The sequence below is a fragment of the Oryzias latipes genome, chromosome 14, assembly GCF_002234675.1.
Source record: "Oryzias latipes chromosome 14, ASM223467v1".
NCBI lineage: Eukaryota > Metazoa > Chordata > Actinopteri > Beloniformes > Adrianichthyidae > Oryzias > Oryzias latipes.
This window is the reverse complement of record NC_019872.2, coordinates 20,750,512-20,772,657: the sequence shown is the minus strand read 5'-3', so window position 1 is coordinate 20,772,657 and position 22,146 is coordinate 20,750,512. Positions and strand designations below refer to the sequence as shown.

Sequence of the window (22,146 nt, the reverse complement as noted above, 5' to 3'; positions counted from 1 at the left end):
CCAGCCTTTGTCAAAACCACAGGATTAGATAAATAAACTCTGAAGGAGAATCAAACCAAGCTGATCCTAAAGATGCTCAGATGATGTCAGATTAATATGTGCTATTCTAGGCAATTTAACATTGGGAGTTGGTCATCTGAACCTTTTTTCTTCACTGATTTGTGATCTTCACTGGTGTCCATGGATTACTTGAAATTTTTCCACCTTTATCCACCTTTGTCCTGGTAGGAATAACATGTCGATGTAAGGGGGGAGGTCATTGAAGATAACACAAGGGTTAAACGTTGGTCGAAATGCTGCATGAGACACAACTTTGTGTGACTTTTTTAACGGCAAATCCACTCAAAAACGAGTCAAAACCCGTGAACGTGTAAAAACATAAACATACTTTTGTTGGATTATTATGAACTAGTTGAGTGGTTTTCGCAGTTTATCAGTTTGATAGGATCAAGTGCTGCGGTTTACGGGACAGAGACGCATCCCAGGACTTTTTCAGGTCCCAGCTCATCTGAATCTTGTAAAAACTCAATCATCTGATTCATAAAGGCGGTCTTTGTGGAATGTTCCGGATCAGAAAGCGTTTGCAGTGAATCAATGCTGGATTTTATGGTCAGTCGTCAGCGTTATCCACATTTCTGATCCGTCAACTCAGTCCCTGCCAGAAGCTGTTGGGTCTGGTAGGAACTTGGCGGTTGCCATAGTGACGTGCTACCTGGACAGGGTGTGGGGTCTAGCTGGGGGTGTAAGGGGTTGTCCTGGCTGCACAGATAAAGGCGGAGGCAGGACTATCGGGGCGGTGTGCTTCGCCTGCAGCTGCTTTATCTACAGCAGCTCTTCCTGCAACTTCTCACATGATAACCCCTTCAAAGAAGAAGAAGCAAACTGTTTAGAAAGTTTGCCCTCAACTCGTCAAACAACTGATGGACTTTATAGGACTAGAAGCTTAAATCCGCTCCACCCTCCTCTCTCTTAGAAAACATCCTTATTCTGCTGAAAGGAAAAGGCAGATCTTGGAAAAAAGACAGACTCATATAAATTAGACAGTACACCCCTTCTGATGAAAAATTGAAAGCATCTGTTGATGGATCGGGATCTCCTAAAGCACACACGGTTTGGGACGTGAAACTTTCATGAGCCCATTTGAAGCACTCAGTTGCAGATGTCAGAGGTCACAGCAGCCAGGTTCTCCCAAACGCTGCGGGACCGTCGGAGGCTCCTCCTGAAAAACCGTCCCAGAAAACTCCAAGTCCCTCCTCAGAAGGTGTCAGAGGAACACAGCAGTGTGGTGTTTATTTTAGGAACTTTTCGTTTCTGTGTGTCTGAAGCAATGGCCTGACAAGTTTACAATGATGCCCTCAAAAATTCAAAAAGGAAAAACAGAGTGTTCGCAAATGTCTGCACCAAAATAAACATACGTGGCTAGAGAACAGGACTAGACAATGTAAACTACATTTCAGGGGGAGGAAAGGATCACAAATGTCAGATATTTAGTGCTTTATTAATGCACAAAACTTAAGTTTAAAACTATTATAAAACCTGTTTGCATGTGATTCTTATTAATGGCGCTATTTCTTACCAAAAAGATCAATAAAGGTTCATCTAAAATGTTCAAAAATGATTTTTGTCCTTTATGCAACTTAATCGGTTGAAACTTTTTTCCTTAGTTCACTTGAATGTAATTGTTCATGCTTATGGTTGAAAGAAAAAAGAATTTGTCACTAATTATGAAAGTTGTCCCACTAAAAAGTATTAATGTCCATCCATTTACAGCAGAGGAAATCATGTTTGATTCCACGCTGGTTGGTTTGCCCACTTCAAAATTACATTAAGTCTGTCGTCGTATTGGTTGGTTCATTTGAACAGTGAGAGACAGAAGACTCCACTGTAAGGAATTTATATACATATGTTTGCATTTCACTGAGGGTAATGAGTATTTGAACCTTCTTGCCGGAAAGACGCAATACTGTGGCAAGTTGATGAGCAGGTTTCTGCACATATCAGGTGGATGTTTTTGATCACTCATCTTTCCAAGTGATTTCTAAATCATTCAGATTTGGTGGCTGTTGGTTAGCAACTCAGAGCATGGCTCCATCCATCCTCCCATCCACACGATAAAGTAGCCCAGTGCAGAAAAATACCCCACAGCATGAAGTTTCCACCTCCGTGCTGAGTGGGGATGGTGTTTTTGGGATCACAGGCAGCATTTCTCTTCCTCCAAACTGGTTGAGCTGACGTCAAAGAGCTCCATGTTGGTCTAATCTGAACATAGCTCCTTCTCACAATCATTGAAGGTGTTCATTGGTAAACTTCAGGGGGTCTGCACATGTGCCTTCTTAAGCAGGACGACTTTGCGAGCTCTGCAAGATGTTGAACCACTGCAGAGTAAAGAATTCCCAATGGTTTTCTTGGTGACTGTGGTTCCAGCTGCTCTGGGATCATCAACTAACTCCTGCAGTGTTGTTTTAGGACGATTTCTATCTGTTCTCATGATCATGGAAACCCGGCCAGGTCAGATCTGGTTTGGAGTCCCAGTCCTAAAGGTGGATCGATGGTCTTGTTCTGTATTTTGTCCCAATTGCACCAACAGTTGTGACCTTAACCTCCAGCTTCTTGCTGATCGTTTTGTTGTCCATTCTGGTCTTGAGCAGGTCTACAGTCTTCTCCCTTAAATCCACTGAAAGCTTTTCCATAGTGGAGAGTTTGGACTCTGACTGATGGACTGCTTCTGTGGACAGGTGTCTTTTCTACAGGTTATAGGTCGATTAGGATAGGTTAACTGGTCTGTTTGAACCAGAACTCTTAGGGAATCAAATATTTATTTCCCTCAATGAAATAAGTGGGTTTCTTGATTTTCTTTGTCTCACTGTTCAAATGAACCTACCATTAGGAGGACAACAGACTGTCCATTTATTTTTTAGGTGGGCAAACCTACAAAAATCAGCAAGGGATTAAATACTTATTTCCTCCACTTTAAGGACTTTACTGTAAAAAAAAAAAAAAGAAATTCAGGAAATCACATTTTACACTTTTTCCTCTAATTACCTTTTTCCCCCCCTTTTCTGAATGCTGAAAGAAAAATGAGGAATTTGGCTGGAATGACATCTCCCAGAGGCTGACAGTTGGTGATATATGTCATTTATTAGAGGGTGGTGCAGAATACACAGAACACCATGACCACATGCTGAAACAGACATGCTGGTTCATGTCTCCAGAATTGAGGGTTACATGAGAAGAAAAACCAAAGTCCCAACAAGACGTCAGACAGACATTTCAACAACAGAAGGATGCATATGAAAGTTAAGGCATAGGTGTAATATGTTTGGTCATTTTTCTTACATGCTACAAGAAGAATAGAAGTTGCCGCTATTCTGATTATCCAAAGGTTCTCTCGAGCAAAAAGGCGACGGCAAAAAAACAAAAACAAGAAGGTAAGAAGCTGCAGAGATATCTTGAAGCGTACAACCCCTTAAATAATTGTATATAAAAATGTATAATCCCATAAGTGTTTGCAAGGCGGGACGACCTGAAGCACATAGAACATAAGGAGAACTCTTACTGAACATTCAGAACTGAAATAACGCTGTTTGGCTGGAATGGACCACATTCTTGAAAAAGGGAGTCAGGAAAACGCGTTTATGTACAACTGTCACTTTGGTCGGTGAAAATGCACAACTTTTAAATTTCTTAAACAACAAATAAAAGTTTTCTGTACATATTTCCCAAAACAAATGCTAATAGTTGAAACGGAGAAGGTAGTTTGTGTGTGAGCTTTCAGCAGCAACAATTCAAATGCAACACTTTTTCCCTAAAAACTAAAAGGAAGAGTCTTGATTGTGATAATCTTGTGAGTTCAGTCCTGATATGGTGTAACCATCACTTAAAGACAAACAACGTGGTAACATCTATTAATGGAGGATCTCTGTTGGTTTGAATGGAACGTTCCTGATCGACTGTACAAAAAAAAAAAAACATCCCATCACAGTTAAAGGAAGGTCGTGTTGGCTGGCTAAAAACAAGTCCGGATTGTTTTTTTTCTTTTTTTAAATGATAAGAAAAATGGCCTGGCTAATTAAAAAAAAAAAAAAAAGCTACATGTAAAAAGCAAGTCAACAGTTTTCAATCAGCTGGTCAGGAGAGAAAAAAGGAGGGAGATTCATTTGTTTTATAATCTCATCAAAATGCTGAAGAAACTCTGCCCTCTAGTGGTCAAAGTATGCCAGGTCAATTCATTTGTTGCTTCTGATTTCTACAAAATAGCCTTTATTTTTCTAAAATAGTGGTTTATCCGTATTTTACTAAAAGTGCTGTGTAGAAATGAAACCTTAAAGGCTTTGTTTGCAACATGCTTGTTTTCCCAACGATCATCTGAAATCCCAGGAAACGCTTTTCTCCCAACATAACATAACATAGATCCAACATCCACTATTTCAATGTGTAAGAAACAAAAAAAAAAACCAGGACAATCGAGGGGCAGAACAAGGTTTGAAGTGAGACCCCGAGAGTCCAACAAGGTGGAGCTGAAGCGCCATCAGGGTCTCTGTTAAGGCTGCATATGGCTTTGTGTTTGCGTTATGCTGTTCAACACAAAAGAGCCGAGTCAACACTAATGTTAGTATAAGCAGATCTACTGAGAGCAAGCAGGGAATTGAAACCAACCAACTAAATAAAGCTTTGAGCACTTGAGTGGTTAATAGGCACTGCACTTCAGAACGAGAAGACGGGTAACAAGACAGTTTACTGTGAGGTAAGAATATCTTACAAGAAGTGCTTCAAATATTTCTACTTTGATAAACTATAAAACTTTTTTTAATCACACGGATGTCTATAAAGATTTAGAGACACAGAACTTCACCTACAGTCTGAAAGCAAGGAGGAAAGAGGCCCGGGGAGCTTCAGCCGGCCTCGCTGAGCCTCCAGAAACAAACAGCAAGGAGTTTCTTCCTGCACACCCAACGCAAAACGGCTTCCTCCAGAGTCCGAGAGGAAGCCAAAAGTTTCTCCGTCTAATGAGTCTTCCACATTTCTGCATTCTTTCTCCCTAACAACCGTTAAACTGGCCTTCGGATGACCTGTACAGCTCAACAATATCATAGTACAATAGGAGAAACTTCACCACACAGAAACTAAACACTAGTGGCCTTTATTTTCCCTGAAGAAAATAAAAACTTCCTAAAACAATTTAAAAAAAAAATCACTTAGTGTGAAATTTTTCTTGTCAAATGCAGCTGCATAAGGGGTCTTTTACTAAAAAAAAAAAAAAAAAAAAAAACATATCTTCATGACTGAGGCAGATAAACAGTACAATGTCAAACAGATCTTCATCAGATGGCTTCTTGGCATTGTTGGCCGGTGATCTTCTGGAGCAGAGGGATCTGTGGGGTCAGAGGACAGATGGGTCGCTGGGTTTCAAAAAGCAGGAAGGATTTTCAAATTTACAAAAAGAAAATATTTGTGCTGGGTTTTTTTTACGCCAAATGATCTGAGTGTGACTTCAGCGCCCCCTGGTGGACGAACACAGCGATGCTAACAGATTTACACTGAAGTAGTTCCAAGAAACTAAAGTTGTTTTTAGTGTTTTTTTATCTGACTAAATAATCATTCAAAAATATTTGTGCTAAAATCAGAAAGTTTAGGATGCCATGAGGACCAGAAGGACTCTCACCTTCATCAGATCGACCCCGGTGAGGGCGTTGACAGAAACGGGCAGCTCAGCCAGGAGGCGGTTGACCTCTCCAGTGACGCGGCTGCCATCTCCACTCAGGATGACGATTTCATTCGTCTTGGAAAGGGGAGCGGCCACCTTACCAGCAATCTTTAGACAAGGAAAAAAAAAAGAGTCAAACATCCTTATTTTTAAACAAAAACAAAAACAGTTGGGGCCTTTTTTCTCCCAGGGATAACCTGATCAGGTATTTTTGGCCCTCATTGGACCCAAAGTCAATTGATTTTAGGCATCTGCTGACACGGAGTCCCGATCCAATACTTTGGTAACCCATAAAAAAAGAAAACTATTTATAACCAGATCCAGGGTCCCTCTGTTATCAATTCCTTTTTATCATTTAACTCTAAATCTCTTGTGAAGTAGCTTGAACAACCGTAAAAATAATGCAGCTATAATCTAGGACAAATAGTTCATCAACAAGTAAAAATAGGTGAAACGTCTAGTGACTGTAGCTCTAGGGTCTTTAGAACTATTGAGCATTTTTGATCAGATGTGATTCATACCTTAGATTATTTTTAAATGATTGTAGCATGAATGTGATGATGAGTTTTCATGACTAGCTCTGGTCAATGAAACCATTTCTTAGTTTTGGTTGTTTTTGACAAATACTGGATTCTTTTTGGGTCTTTTTCCCTCATTCCCAGAGTTTGAACTTTGTAGACGGTCCCTTGGAAATCATCTCACTCCTGTCTCTTTGTTTAATTCTCATTGAAAGTAATTAAAAAATATATATATGTATTTTTTAAATATATATAAAATATATTATATATATTTATATATATGAATATATATTAGGGCTGCACGATATGAGGAAAACTCGCGATATGCGATATTGGTAATTAATATTGCGATAACGATATAAATTGCGGTATATAAACAAATAGCAAAAAAAACCAAAAAAATCATATCCATTTCACTGCAACAAATTATTCCAACTGACCCTTGTCGACGTAGGAGGCAAACATCAAACATAAAAGGGCTCATCTGATTGATCAAAAACGTAAACGGGTCCTTCTGATTGGTTAAATGCATAAAGGGATTTATTTCATTTGTTCAGTATTTCAAGCTGCCATTAGTTTGTTTTAGCACATTTAAGGTAATCATTTATTGCGATTTGTGCCGTCTTTTGCGGTATGCATATTGCACAGCTTGATGTCGCGATAACGATAAATTTGCGGTATATTGTGCAGGCCTAATATATATATATATATATTTAATGGCTTTGTTGTTTGCATTAAAACCAACCAATGGAGACATTTGCTGTTTTAAATGTTTAATAAAAGAGTTATTGATACTGGAAGTGGGAATCTGTGAATATCTTGCTAACTTTACTAAACTGTTGTTGTGCGTCTCCTGCACAAACTGGTTCCGCGTTCGGCTGCGTTTTACAACAAAAAATGTTGTGATCCGTTCATGATATGCAGTATTCTAGTAGAGTATTTATCTTTAATAATAGACTTAATAATAAACCGCTGATTATAAGAATGAGAATACAATAAATATCAGATCCCAAATCGGAATACTTCCTTCGATTCCATCTCTATTTTCTACTTGATCCCAAATTAAACCAAATGTGAAGAGAGTGTTAGAAGAATCCAGAGGCTCTGCTGCTTCATACGTTCAAAGCAGGTAAAGGTCAGAAATGTGATTCTATTCTAGTAAATCCTGCTGTTGTGCAGCTAGAACAGGAGACCACTCAGTCACTCTTCTCCTTCTTGTGTTTATGCCGTTTCCGTCAGAGTAAAAAAGGCTTTAGGAAGAAGCTCCACTAACAGTTTTTGTCACCTTTAACAAGATCAAAGTGGAATGAGAGCATAGACAGACCTTGGGTAAGGCCTCAAGGACCAGAGCCGTCTTGGCAGCTTCCCCGTATTGTTGGTAAGCCTCAGCTTTCAGCCTCATCTTCTCGGCCTCCGCCTTCCCCACGGCTTCAATGGAGGTGGCCTCGGCCTCACCGATGCAGCGGATCTTCTCCGCCTCTGCCTGAGCCGTCAGCACTTTCTTCATCCTGAGACAAGGAGCCAGAACATCAGGCCTGGCGCTTATAACTGGATTTTATTTATTTAATTTTGTTTTTTAAACAGAAATAAAGTTCAACATGTCTGTCCTTATAACAGTGTGAAAGGTCATTTAAAAGTTCAGTTTTGCATAAATGATCAAAAATGTTCTCTTCCACTTTACCGTTAAAGTGGAAGAGAAACTCCTGTTGCAGCAGTTTCTTTAGTTTCAGAAGCTTCTGTCAATAAACTAACAAAATCAACTAGGAATGCTACTATTTGCTGAAATCTGTGCCTGATAAACAGCGGAGTGCTTTGTGTTAGTCTGCAGAAGGATCTCAAGACTCACTTCTGGCCCTCAGCCAGCTGCTGCATTTTGTAGGCCTCGGCCTCAGCGGGTCTTTTCACCGTGGCGATGAGCTCTTTCTCTGTGCGGTCGATCTCCTTCTCTTCAATTGTGATCTGTTTTTTCCTCTGCACCACCTCAATTTCAATCTCCTCCAGGCGGATCTTCTGCTGCTCCTTCGCCGCCTGCAGCTCATAGGCCAGCTGAGCCTCTGCTTTCTGAAAACCAGGAGACGCTTTCGTACATTCAGGCAGATTTTCTCATGTGTGGAATCCAGTGGAGTCAACAGGATACCTTTGTGTTCACTTCTTGATTGAAGGAGGCTTTCTGCATTTCCAGCTCTCTTTTGGAGTCTGCCATCTTTGTGTCGGCAACGAACTTCACATCCATCATTTCCTTTTTGCACTCGGCTTCCTAAAAGACGCCAAAATGAATGTGGACGCAGTTAAGAACTGTTTCGATGATGAGTTATTGACAGCAAACATAAAATATTCATAATAAAAACCCTAAGGTGCTTAGTAACTGGTTTATTTGAAAGCTTTTTAGGCAAAATATTTATTTTTAGCAAATTGTAGACTTCTACAAGGAAGACGTTTTCATCTCTCGCCTGGGCTTCAGAATTTGCAGTTCCCTTGTTTAGCGTGGAAGTTACGTTCCAAGTAGCCATCTTTAATTTTTACAATTATTATGTTATAATTTCTAAATATTTGTTGTGTTTTTTGCATTTATTGGCCAAGGGTGCGACTTATATGTGGTTTTTGATTCTTTATTATATATTTTTGGCTCCTGCTACTTATATTCTGGAGTAACTTCACAGTTCTTATCGTGACAGTTAACTTCTTTAAACTTTATATGCCCATAACCAGTTTTGAACATCGGGAAACACATTTTTTCATTTTGACGTTGGTCCGGTCGAGGCGTGCTGCAAGGCGGTAAAAGCTGCTTCAATGAGCCGGCATTCATCCGATCACATTTTAGTGAGTTGCTGTGTCTCATGGTTGTGGTGTTTTGGCGTCATTTTGAGAGAATTCTGTTAAAGAACTACAAGGTAGCTTTTGGGATGATGCCTTTCAGGCGCAAGCTGACAGAAAGAGACACAGAAAAGCGTGTTAGAAGTGTTTTCAGCCGTGTTAAAATAAACATTCTAACAAGCAAACAGTTGGACCCTATTTTCTGTTTGATAACATGACAATCGTTGCTCTATATCTGTTCACAGCAACTCTCTGTTTACGGCCACGGTGGCCGTTTTTATCAGTTATTCCACTCAGGGGATGGATTGTATTCAGACTGAAAATGTGTTCAGGACTATCAGGGAAAACGAACTCTGGTTCACTTAAAGGGAACTAAATGTGTCCAGTCTGAATACACCTCAAGATCAATCACACCGAATTCAATACAGTTAAGGTCAGAACAAAAACCCACATTCCTGCACTGTAGTCCTCGCCTGTGGAACAGCAGCAGAACTTCTTCCACTGTGGGGGGTTTTAAGAAAAAACTTAAATCTCATCTTTCTAGTTTTAAGTGGATTTTAAATTTTCTCATTTTTTGATTTGTTTTCATAATAACAATGGATTGGATTCATCTGCAGTCCCGACACTCAAAGCGCTTACAATGTGTCCATTACTCATTCACAGGAAAAGGCCGTTTTCAATACAGTTGATGAGAAGTATTTTTAGGGCATCAAAAAGAAGTTTGTGAGTTTAAGGACCCTGTTGTTCAATTATTTAAAAAACAAAATAAAAACATGTTCATTCTGACCAAAAAGATTAATTAAAAGACCCAATCTGATCATTTTTGGACTTATTATAGAAGTGCTCCCAGTGGTCTTTTAATTATAATTATGCTGTTTTTGGCCTAAATTCCAAAAAAATCAGTGTCCTTTTCTAGGACATGGTTTCAGCAGAGCGACAGTAGTTCATTAGAAAATTCACCTCTGAGTTGTTGGTGGGACCGTTGGGTTAGAGCAGGGAGCTCGTGGCCCCTCCCAGAATATTTTCTACTCAACAAATATGATCTTTTTCAAACGGCCTTTTCTGCTATGAATCAGAATGGAGCGGGGAACTCGTGGCTCACTCACTGTAGGCTGTATGTCACACCTACAATTTGTATAAAGAAATACTCAGAAATGCAAACTTAAGCTTACTTTTCTTTCTATATATCCTCCATCGTGAGAAAAATGCTACAAGAACACGTTAAAAACACCCAAAACACCATTTTCATTGGAGTGGGTCTTTAAGTTTGATTTACTTGATTATTAAGGTTTTCATTAAGCTCATTAGCCTGCTTTTCACATCCCGTCCACCCAGAACAATTTAAAGTTTCAATATACAGACTGGAGAGGAATTTATTTTGAAAAATCTGTCAGCTCACGGATAATCCCTCACATAATAAAGCAAATACAGTTTTTTCTATTGCTCCTTGTTAGTGTGATGGTGATGCTAAATTATTCTAAATAGAATCAGCATAAATTCCTAATTTACTGTTTCCTCACAGCAGAGCCAAGCCTTATTTACTTTTACAAAAAGTATTCATTGTGTGTGTGGTCAAGGATGTATGGGGGGCAGGGGTTAAGGGTGGGTAGGGTTTAATTTTCTAATTCTTTGTGTCTGGTCTTGTTTTTATTTGTAAAGTGCTTCAAGCTACCCAAAGCAGGAGAGGGCTTTTTCTATCCATAAAGCTTGATTTGATTTGAAATAGGGTGCTTTTGGAGTCTGAGGATACTGCCAAGCGCCCTCACGGGGAAGTGTCTCTCTCAGGATGAGATCAGATGGTTGCAGGTCTCCTTCTGGATGCTCCTCTTACCCTGATCCCAGCATCCCTCTCTGCCTCTGCCACTCCGATGTCAGCATCTCGCTGAACGGCGGCTGTCTGCGTTTTACCCAGAGAGCTCAGGTACTCCACTTTGTCATAAACATCCTGTCCAAGAGGGAGAACGGCATTAAAATTAAAATACTAGTACTTGAAAAGGAGAAGGAAAAAAAAACATCTAAATGGGGGAGAGATAGATTTGACACCTTGATGGTGAAGCTGAGGATCTCGATGCCCATCCGTCCAACATCTGGAGCAGCCACCTCTCGCACCAGAGAGGCAAATTTATCTCTGTCTTGGTAAATCTGCTCGACTGTGAGGGTGCCTGAAAGGGAGTGAGTGGTTAGTACTCTGCACAGACTTACCAACAAGGACACCAACAAAAGTGAAAAAGTGAAAAAACGCACAACCAACCGGCGTGCACTTTCTGTTCTACTTGATGCAAATGACAGCAGAACAAAGGATGAAAATGAAAAGAAGTTTTGGGACACTACCTACCAAGGATGGCGCGCAGGTGACCCTCCAGGGTCTGCAGGATGACGCTCTTGATCTCCACCACAGACTTTCCAAGGAACTGTTCACAGGCGTAGCCCAACAGTTCCCGCTCCGTCATCACCTTCACCTGGCACCAGCATGGACACACATCGTCAGCTGAGGTCAGGCGCACATGAAAACACCACACACTAGCACCGGCGCCGTCCCCCAACAAAAGCTCATCAGTCATCCCCGCTCACTGTTGCCTCATGGTCGTTTCATTATTGAACAGCTGACTCCACAGACGAGACGGAACAACATCACAAACATCTTAATCAGTGTTATTGTGACATGGATGCATAAATGTTGTCATTTTACTTTATATTTACTGTCAGTAGAATAAATCTGCAGACTAGCAGGTGCTCAAACTGGGAGGGCTTCTCGCCTCCATATTCGTTTGCATGTGTCATTTCAGTGGAGGGCGCTAAAACTTTGTGGTGAAAACTATATCACTAGATGAGGGGCCAGTGCTGTGCATCACCACAAACACCTTAGAGGCAGAACATAATTCAACTCCACGATTATGGATCTTGATCAAATATAGCAGATACAGTGTTAAGATCTGGCAAACACATCGGTGACTACATTCAGCCCTCAGTTCTGTTCAAAGGCTTCAAAGAAAAACCCAATCAAGTCATGTACATGGAATAACAATCATTTAGTGATCTAAATCAGAACACAGATTCACAGTTGGAGCTGGTACATGTAAGATTTTATCTTTATTTTTAAAAAGAAAAGAGAAAAGGACAGTGAGCTGGGTCCTTAGGTGAGAGGTCAACACATGGTTTTGTTTTCAACATGCACGCCAACCGGAAATGAGTGGGAGGGGGGCACAAAGTCAGGGGAAATTGTTATCATTCAACACAAACACTGTCTGAAAAACTGAGAAGGCTGCAAACTATTCACTACAACCACAGACGGAGGCCAGCTCAGACAAACAGCAGGGACAGACGTTCATGGCAACTGCTGTTCTTTTTAGCACCCCCCCCCCCCCCCCCTTCGTGTCTCCTTCAAAATAGAAAAGAAAGTAAGAAATTAAAGGTTTTTTCATATTGGGCGTTTAAACAGACCACTATCAGCTGAGCTGCCAACAAACAGACGAGTTCCACAGAAAAACGGAGGTTCATTTGGGTTTTTGGACCTCAGCTTCTCCAAACATGGACTGGTCCTTGGTTACTAATTCTGACTGTATAGGACAACTGGACTGAGTCAGTGTGACGTCACCCACAGTCAACGACTTTCATCCTGGTTCTGTTAAACGTTTCAAAATGTAGGACCTAAGACCATGTGCTTTTATCGAGATATCTGATTGGTCAGTGTCTAACACGAATAACTTGTACTGCAGAAAAGACTTCATGAAAAAAAAATGGGATTAGCAAGAACATATAACTAAGTAATAGCTGTTTATTTCTCTATAGCAGTCTATTGGAGCCTGCGCGTACTTCCTGTTTGGAACGAAAACAGGAAGGAGTCATCCAGTCCAGTTCTCATATTAAGTCAGGGGTTACAAATACTCTGGTTTTCTTACAGAGGATCAGTCCCCCACCCACCCCTTCAAGCCTTAACATGTATGTCTCATTAACGGGGGGGGGGGGGGGGGGGGGGGGGGGGGGGGGGGCAGACTTTCTATGTCCCCTATTTGATTGGTTGGACTGGTCATGCGAGGGGCACGATGGGCCTCCCAGAATAAAGCAAAAGGAGTTCTTCAGCTTCAGACACTGGGTTCTTTGTCAACACACAGGAGACAGAGGCTGTGGACAAAATGATGAAGCACAGGAACATGCAAAGGAAAACAGATGGAGCAAAAAAAGATCAAAAAACAGTAACAAGTCCTCAAAGAGACAAGCTTTGTGAAAAATACCTCTACTACAGTCTGTCAACAAGGACATGTTTCTAAAAGCAGTCGATGCAGGCTTTAATTAAATGGAAACGTCTGCTTCAGCATTGTTTAACCTTTCTATAAATGTATTCAGATGGATTAACTGTACTATATAATATAATAGCCCGCTTTAAAATATTTCCTGGTGTTTTTTCCACACGTTTTGGAGTCTTGTGTGATAAAGTTATGATAAATAGGTTTGGTTTGTGTCAACAACATAATTATGTTCAATATAAGTTAATAAGACTTTAGACTTGACTTGGACTTGCAAAAAAAAAGACTTGTGAGCATCACTGCAGTACTCCAACATATTGTTGTGGTTCATTGGGTTTATGTATAGTCACAGTGCATGAAGCAGACGCGTTTCGCTTCGTCTGTAGCACAAAGTCAAGTCCCCATAGAACGTGGCAATGAATTTTAATTTGCTTTGATCTAATTTCAGTATTTGGAAAGGGTTTTAAGGTTGAACATAGTCCATGTCAGGGTTAAAGAATACTGGAGCGTCACAAAGACTTGCATCGTTTTGTACAAACAGTGTACGCATGTAAAATGACGTACTTAAAAAAACTTCAGGCTGGTGCATTCTGCCCAGATATGAGAAGATATCATGCAAACAATAATGTGCTTTCAAAACGTAGTAAAAGAAAGGTTGACTCTGCGGGATCATAACCAGATGCCAGAAGATGGAGGAAGGGTCGGGGGTTATTTGAGTCTGAACTGGCATTCCTAGGAAAGTGTGGTGATTTACCTGAGCCACCCCTGTGACAGTTATAGCTACACCTTCCGCTGTCTCTACATCCTCACACTTGGGCTGCAGGGTCATTATCTCAAGCGTTATCCTGTGAAGAGTGTGGAAAAATATAAAACAAAAAGTGACATGTTTGCAGGGAGAGAAAATGAGGGGAAGGAACAGAACACAAGGTAAAACAAAAAGGAGAATAAATAAATCAAGACAAAGTGAAACCATTCACCCAAGGACTCCAGATCACTAGAAACAGAGCAATGTTAAAGGCTACTAAATGTCCAGAATCCTTCGGATACATGTGGGACTTTAAAAGCCAACTCACTGCCCTTAGGACCCTTTAGATCCACATTTCTGGTCCTTTTGTGCAAATTTACTCAAAGTCCCAGCTTAAGAAAACCTTCAGAGCAGAGCTGAATGAGAAAAGCAGAGTGACACATGCCTGTCTTTGACTGCAGAGGAAGAATTAGAAAGCATACAGGATGGGAGCACACATAGTCACTGTTAGTGTATTAGTTGCACCATTGTCTGTTGTCTTCTTGGCTTTGAGCACCGGCCACTGCTGATTTTTTGTTTCGTTTATTTCTTATTTTTCTGAATGTGCATTACCTGAGCCACCCCTGTTACGGCCAGGGGAACACCCTCCGAGGTTTCGATATTCTCACAGCGACAGAGGATGGTCATAACCTCCAGAGACATTCTATGCAGGCAGCGGGAATAGCAAAGGCAAAACAGTAAGTTGGACAACAGCTGTTAGGAATGTCAGCAACCCACAGCCAGAAGAAAAGGGAAGAGAAAGATAGCAAAAGAAGACACCCGAGCTTCTGCCTAACCGGTTTCATCACCAGAGCTTGCTGTGTGTTTGATGTGCTACTGAGAAAGCCTGACTCTGTAGCTACACGTCGGTCACAGTTTTTGAAAATGAATCCTCTGGATTTTTCTATAAATACACTTGTACAAAGATTACAAAGGAGTGTGCATTCAAATAACTAAATCTGAGTGTTAAAACAAGTTGAGATTGGCTGGGTTTTTTTTCTGAGACAGCTTTTCAAAGCTGATGACAGAGACGCCATTGCTCTTTCTTTGTAAACATGAAGTCGAATGAAGCTTAGTGGTTGCTTGATGGAGACAGGCAGCAGCTTGAGTGACTCTGTTTTAGGAGCTCCACATCCCTTACTTTCCTTGAGAGCTCGATCAATGAGTCCGGCCTGCACATTAGGATGATTACTGCGTCATAAACAGGAAACCACACTCCCTCCCTACTGCAGCTGGACAGAGCATGTGCTTGTGCATGCAGAGTTTTTAGTAAAGATGGTCTTTATACTATGTCGTCTACAGAGCAGTGATAACCAACCTCTGGGCCAGTCTGTGGGTCTCTTGGTACTGACCCGCAGAGGAGAAAAAAAAGCATAACTTGGATTTTTTATGCATTTATTTATCATCTGATTCTGAATGAATGCATAGTTTGTGAAAATGCTGGATTCTTTCCCTCACATCCGTCTATGACTTACTCTTAATGCATGTCTACATGCTTGCCTCGGTCATGTGACTTAAAATCCCACTTCGATCAAGTGTTCCCAATGTCCGATTAATTATGATTATGCCGTTTTTACCCCAAATCCCCAAATTTGTGCCATTTTCTATGACAGTTTCTACAGAGTGGTAGGAGTTCATTAAAAATTTGGCTCACTCTGCTCTTTGTTTAACAAAGGTTAAACAAAGAATTTCTCAGAAATGCAATGTTAAGCCTAATTTTCTTTACATATGTCCTCCATCATCAGAAAAATGGCAAACCTTAATTTACCAAAAATAAAACCAGAAATCCTTATGGGAAATATGGATTTATTGCATCAATTATTCAAACACACCAAGCCCACTCTGCATGATATGCAACAACTGACTCTCTAATATTGGGATTATAATGCTAATAAAGTTGCAAATACGTAATTCAATATTCTTACAATTATAAAATATTTAATTATTATTATGTAATTTGGTGCATTTCGGCAACACTTTGAAAGTTGGACGATGCTGAAGTTGGAATTTTTTGCCTCTGCTTTTACGGTTCAGGATAAAGTCATGGGAAAATATAATACATCTGAATGGGTCTCACAAAAAATCTAGTTTAAGAAGAATATTTTAAGCAGCTGCAGATGTTTTATAGAGGATGAGGAATCATTTTAAAAAAGTTTCTGATTTGTAAACAAGACCATTAGGATTTTTCCTGTTAAATAGTACTCTATGTTTAAAATAAATACACAATAAGTCGAGATTTATTTTTACTTTTAAAAAGTCGTTTTACCCTGAAGGATTATCTGAGGCTGAATTTAGTTGTTCCAGTGCTTAAATGGCATTCTATTCTAATTTGACTTAAATGAATTTTCACAAATCAGATATGACTTTTGCAAATCAACCATTTTTTAATCAACATTTTACTGTCTGTAATATATCTACAAAACAGATTTTCCTGAAACTAGAAGTTAACAAAAATAGGATGCCAACTCCAGTCTGATAGAGGACAGTCAATGAAAATACTGTCTGACACTGGGGTTGGGGATGGGGTTCGTGTGGCCTAAAAAAAAGGTTGGGGACCACTGCTCTAGATGGAGCATAGCATAGCAGTGAATATGATTTTCAATAAAAGCAGAAAGGGCAAAACCTTGAAAGTCTATCTAAGGGTTAGTAAAATGAAATGTGTTATTTTGATCCCGCTTTAGATTCCCAATCAACTTGTGACTAATGAGATTACAGCGTTCCCCCGCTTATTCGCGGTTTCACGAATTTGCAGATTTTTTTTACAGTCACATGACTCCTCCGGTTCATCACAAAGACTCAACTCAAGACGCTTGTATGAGACTTTTGCGTCTGAAAATATTTCACAGCTGGCTCCACCGGCGAGAAGAGGATGGCCTCTCTCATGTAACTGATGAAGGAGGAAGCACGGGCTCCTGGTTGTAAGGCGCAGAGTGACACTCCTAATGAGCGATATAAAGTAGGCTACGGTACAGTCTTTTGCCCTGAATACAATTCTTCGGCCGCGGCGGTGGGGGTCTCCGTATTTGCCGATTCTGCGTATTTGCAGGTGTTTCTAACTACCGCGAATACGGGGGAATAATGTAGTACAACGAAGAAGGAATTCAACCGCTAACACAGGCTAGGATCAATACCAGCAAAGAACAAAGATATTAGAAAATCAGAGAGGCAGGCGAACAAACAAGGCATTTAAAACCAGGACTTAAAGAAACAACACACTCACATTAAATGTCTCTGGCTAGAAAACAAATGGTGAAAATGGGAAAACTTCCCACACACTTTAGTTGAATTCATTGATGTTTATAATCAATCAGACATGAAAAAGAGTGACTAAAAGCTGATAATAAGCCAACCAGTCTGCATGGAATTGTAGACAGAACACTGCGTCCCAATTGAAAGGCTTATGAGGCTATATACATTATATACATCAGCCTGAGCCGAAATTCTGCTTTACATTGGATTTATTCACATAGGTTCTGTTTCCTAATTGGTACCAGATGGAATTAAACACATATAGTATAATTTGGATAAAAAACTGTTTAGCATTGAAAGTCAGCAAAGAGAAGCTACTGGTTTCCAGTAGTTGGCCGTAGCTTTTCTTGAATAAGCATAGACGACTATTGGTTTACTTAGATGATCGCTTATTAGAGCAGCAAAAACGCAAACAAAGTCTGCTATGTTTACACATTGGATAACAAATAGAACAAATAGAAAAAGATTTAATTTTGCCCCCCCCCCCCCATCCCATCATATTTAGTGTATTCATCAGTCACATGTACACCTTAGAAAATAAAACATAAATTAACCCCCTCATTCCTTACATTTATTTCCAAATATATGTAAGATATTTTTCAATCAAAGTAATGCTAAATTAAGCGAGTACTAGATTTGATGTTACGCTGCCAAAGAGCGCCATACATCATGAAGGGGTTAATTAAAACAAGTAATTTACTTTACTTTAAAGTGATTCCTTATGCTTTTATAAAAGGAAAGGACAATTGTTCTGTTGGTTTTTAATGCAACCATGTCAGATTCTACAAAAACAAATCTGTCTCTGCTTATTTTATTATGTGATAAATAATCACAAGGGTTATCAAGCCAAATTGGTTTTGACTGAAAACATAAACCATGATTCAATACTTAATCAAATTGTGCTAAATCCTGAATTAGGTTGCAAATTAGAGGAGATAAACTGAGATGGATCTGTATTTTAGCAATGACATCCAGTTCTGTTAGTCGTGTTACAAAGGACTTTTCAACTGTTCCAAACTGGTTAGTTCCACAAAAACCAAGGATCCACAGTATATGCAGCTACTTCATGAAAGCAACAGCAAAACAAGATCCTTTTGTTTACAGATGCTTTTTTTTCTTACAAGTGTACAGCATTTTCTGATTACATACCCTAGGTTGAAATGTTTATTTTTGTTCTAAGGATTTTTATCTAACACATAACTTTGTTCCTGAGAACTGGGGAACATTTAAGTATATAAAATATTCAATAATCTAAAGTAGAACATAAAGTTTTACATTCTCTTCTGAAAAGAATGTTATATTATTCTGGGTTTTTTGTAAAGCTGGATTAAACAACCTGTCAAGATCATAACAAATAACATGAAGAACATTTTTTTAAAGCCCAAAGCTAAAAACATGTCAGATATAACAGATGCTGCATGCTAAATATTTAAAAAGATTTCAACAAAATTAAAAAAAGATGTGAAATATTGCCTTGACTGTCCCATAGTTTGGTTTTACTTTTAGCTCAACTTCAAGTCTTATGGAGAATGTTCCTGAAGCTATGCAGTTGTAAGTCCTGCGTGTTTATGTATATTAAAGTAGAGTTCCAGTAAAAGTGTTGCTTTTAATATATACACTGCTCAAAAAAAATAAAGGGAACACCTAGACTCAATGTTACTCAAACAGTACTGACGGTTTGGCAGTGGGTCAGTAATGGTTTGGGGTGGCATTTCTTTGGTACAGAGAGTAGATTCTCAGACCCTTGTGAGACTGTATGCCGGTGTGATTGGCCCTGGGTTCCTCCTAATGTTGCTGGAACGTGTCAGCAGTTTCTGCTAGACAAAGCGATTGATGCAATAAACTGGCCCGCCCATTCTCCAGGCCTGAATCAAATTGAGCACATCTGGGACATCATGTCCCGGTTCATCCACCAATGCCAGGTTGCACCACAGACTGTCCAGTAGTGGGCGGGGGGAGATACCCCAGGTGACCACCCTCCACCTCATCAGAAGCATACCCAGGTGTTGCAGGGAAGTCATACAGGCATGTGGAGGCCACACACACTACTAAGCCTTATTTGACTTGTTTCAAAGACATTACATTCAAGTTGGATCAGCCTGTAGAGTGTTTTTCCACTTGAATTGTCTATGAATCCACATACAGGAATAAAGCATTTCAAAAGAATATTTCATTCATTCTGCTTTAGGGTGTGTTTTGTAGAGATCCCTTTATTTTTGTGAGCAGTGTCGTTAAAGTTGGAGCCTTCTTGAAAATGACCTGCCTGAGAGTAAGACCACACTTTAACAAGTGGCTTGAAGCCAAACAGATCTTACCTTTGTATGTCAGAGATGAGCCACCACGCCCAAGCCCAGCCTCCCACGACATACGTTTTTTCATCTGAGCCACAGCAGCCACCTAAGCATCAACACACTTAATGTCAGAGAGTCCATGCAACACCAAATCTTTTACAAAGGATGTAATGATAAGCAAAGACAGATCCACTCCAGCGACAAATGCAGAAGTCTTTAAAAATGATTCATCAGTTATCTCCTTGTACATTCTTTAACCACGTTTTTTTTTTTTTTTTGCTGATGATCATGTGCTGTTTAGTCACCAAAGAAACTCCACACCACTCTCATTTTAAACTCACTGCGGTTGGCTTTTCCCTGCTGCCTTTGATCCTTCAACACATTGAACCTGCACTTCTGTTTCGATGCAAACTTTTTGCTCCGTGTGGTTTAGACACCAGTTGTGATTTGACAGTTTGATGCGTGCATCCCCCCCCCCCGGACATTCTCACTTCTTTAGAAAGCAACTTACTGAGCAACAAAGGAGAGGAATGTTGAAATTTGAGACTTTAGAGACTACAGATCTACTGATGATTGGCCCTTCTACTTGTGCCGAAACATGCCCTATCCTTTTCTTAGTCTGAATTTGACTTGTGTACTCCAGAGGCTTTTATGTCACATTCTCAGCTGTCACATGTTAAGTGACATGGAGGGGGAGGGAGGCCTTCAGACTATCTTTACAGAACAAAAATCACTCAACACAAATGCTAACCTTATAACATATTAAGAACAAACTTATTTTAGTTTGAAGAAAAATAATCCGATGAAAACTTAGTCCAAAAGTTTTGTAAAAGTGCAAAAAAAAAAAAAAAAATCCAGAAAAACTGAATGATACCTTCCCATACAAACTATAGGCACCTATTGCAGAATGTATAGGTGGGGAAATAAAAAGTAAAAAAAGAAATAAAAAAGAAAACACTGCTTTTGCCTTAAGGACATGGAATCAACAGAAAAAACCTGTGATTTGTATGTTTTAGAACTTTTAAAAAGCTTATTACTTTTGTTTACAGAAACATGCCTGAATTAACTCTCCCTATGATGTTAGAGCACTGTGGCAACAGCTCATTTTCTGGGCATTGTGGCATTAAGGTTATGAATTTTGGTAAAAGTCTGTTACATATTCAGTGTTATATCATGAGGAGACATTTGAGTTTGAAAAGACATTTTTACGCATACCTACAATGTTTATTCGTATGGGTTGTCTGGTGCACAAGAAACCTGAACTGATGGCTGCAAACAAACAGTGCAGTGAGTCTTTTCACGACTCAGCCCAGGACACGCCACGGACACTCCCCTGCTAATTCAATTTACTCCTGTGGCAAAGCACCACCATATTGATGCTCAACAGGACCAACATTTAAAAACGAAAAATTAAAACAAGCTTTTTCATTAACAATAACTCTGTATCACAAAAGCCTAAATCAAAATTACCATTTCATTTTTACTAACCAAGAGTGGCACATTCCAAACCGGAGCAAATAAATAGAACCTAATCTGCATTTCAGATTTCAACAGTCTTAAACTGTTTTTAGAGAGCATTAAATCAGTAAAGAAATACGATATAATACTAAATAAATGTAGGTTTTACCGAGATGTTGTCCCTTTCAGTTGAATTAGATCGTCGTTTGTTTGCTGACCTGACGGTGTAAATGATTATAACGTATTTTTGCTGCAATGATACACGTATTGCTAGCTTCTGTTTGGTCAAAAACACAATAATAGTCATATTTCTGGAAGAGGAAAAAGATTTGAGTGAGTACGTGATGTGGAATCCGTATGTCGTTTCAGATGTATCCGTGTTTACACTCCTAGGAGGGTAGATCGCCGAGAAGAAGAAGAACACAACGTCCAAACAAACCCTAAGCTCACCTGAAACTACAAGGGCTTCGTTCGGTCCCACGGTGTGGCAATTTCCCATTATATCAACGGAAGAGTGTGTTCAAAACATAAAAAAAACTTATTTCTTTCACAGACTTCTCCGTTTTAAGTAAGGTTTTACTCCTCACGCCCCTCTCATCGACAGATTCTTTCCTCTCCTTTTTTTCTCCAAAATGGAGCGTGGTGACGGCTGAAAAACATACGGCTCACCACCGGGAGAGAGAACTTCCGTTTATTCTTTTCAAATTAAAACCAATCACCTGAATGTGCTGTGACCAAATTGACCATTTATGTGTTTTATTTTGAAAAGTTAAAAGGTTTGCTTCCTCTAGCGGCGCTGCGCTCCTTGACTCCCTTAATGGCCACTCCTCTGCTCGAGCCTTTCCATTTCCCGACTTCTCCAGCTCAAAATTTAACATAATGATAAAGAGGGCGTGGTAGTTCAACATTTTTCACCAACGAAGAAAGGAAATGACATTTCATTTCTCAAAAGCCCACACTTTAGGATTTGTTTTACATGATATTTGTTCAATGCATTAGGAGTAAGGCATACAGCACCGTTTAGTTTTAAAATTAAAGGCGGTGTAGGGACCATAACCGTTTGGCCTGGGACCTCCGTTCGGGG

At 39.8% G+C, this 22,146-nt stretch overlaps 1 protein-coding gene across 2 annotated transcripts; it reads right to left on the bottom strand.

The window, feature by feature from the left end:
• Nucleotides 1–3,118: 3,118 nt before the first annotated feature.
• Nucleotides 3,119–21,724, bottom strand: flot2 (flotillin 2). Of its 2 annotated transcripts, none has more exons than XM_023962285.1 (11): nucleotides 21,513–21,561; nucleotides 19,629–19,710; nucleotides 14,035–14,125; nucleotides 11,372–11,495; nucleotides 11,080–11,198; nucleotides 10,868–10,981; nucleotides 8,360–8,479; nucleotides 8,069–8,283; nucleotides 7,547–7,730; nucleotides 5,663–5,812; nucleotides 3,119–5,372 (listed from the first exon to the last, which is right to left on the bottom strand). In XM_023962285.1, exons 1-11 carry the CDS (start codon nucleotides 21,559–21,561, stop codon nucleotides 5,322–5,324), a joined length of 1,299 nt encoding a protein of 432 aa, XP_023818053.1. In that variant the 3' UTR covers nucleotides 3,119–5,321. The 2 variants fall into 2 exon arrangements, with proteins under 2 accessions (XP_023818053.1, XP_023818054.1); XM_023962286.1 differs by lacking the exon at nucleotides 14,035–14,125 and adding an exon at nucleotides 14,638–14,728 and having other exon boundaries at nucleotides 5,301–5,372; nucleotides 21,513–21,724.
• Nucleotides 21,725–22,146: the final 422 nt, after the last annotated feature.

Coding starts and splice junctions, on each gene's coding strand:
- flot2 (XM_023962286.1), bottom strand. CDS start 21,561: ATGGGAAATTGCCACACCGTGGGACCGAACGAAGCCCTTGTAGTTTCA. Junction 11,199..11,371: donor TCACCTGCGCGCCATCCTTG/GTAGGTAGTGTC, acceptor ACTCCCTTTCAG/GCACCCTCACAGTCGAGCAG. Junction 7,731..8,068: donor CAGCTGGCTGAGGGCCAGAA/GTGAGTCTTGAG, acceptor TCCTTGTCTCAG/GATGAAGAAAGTGCTGACGG.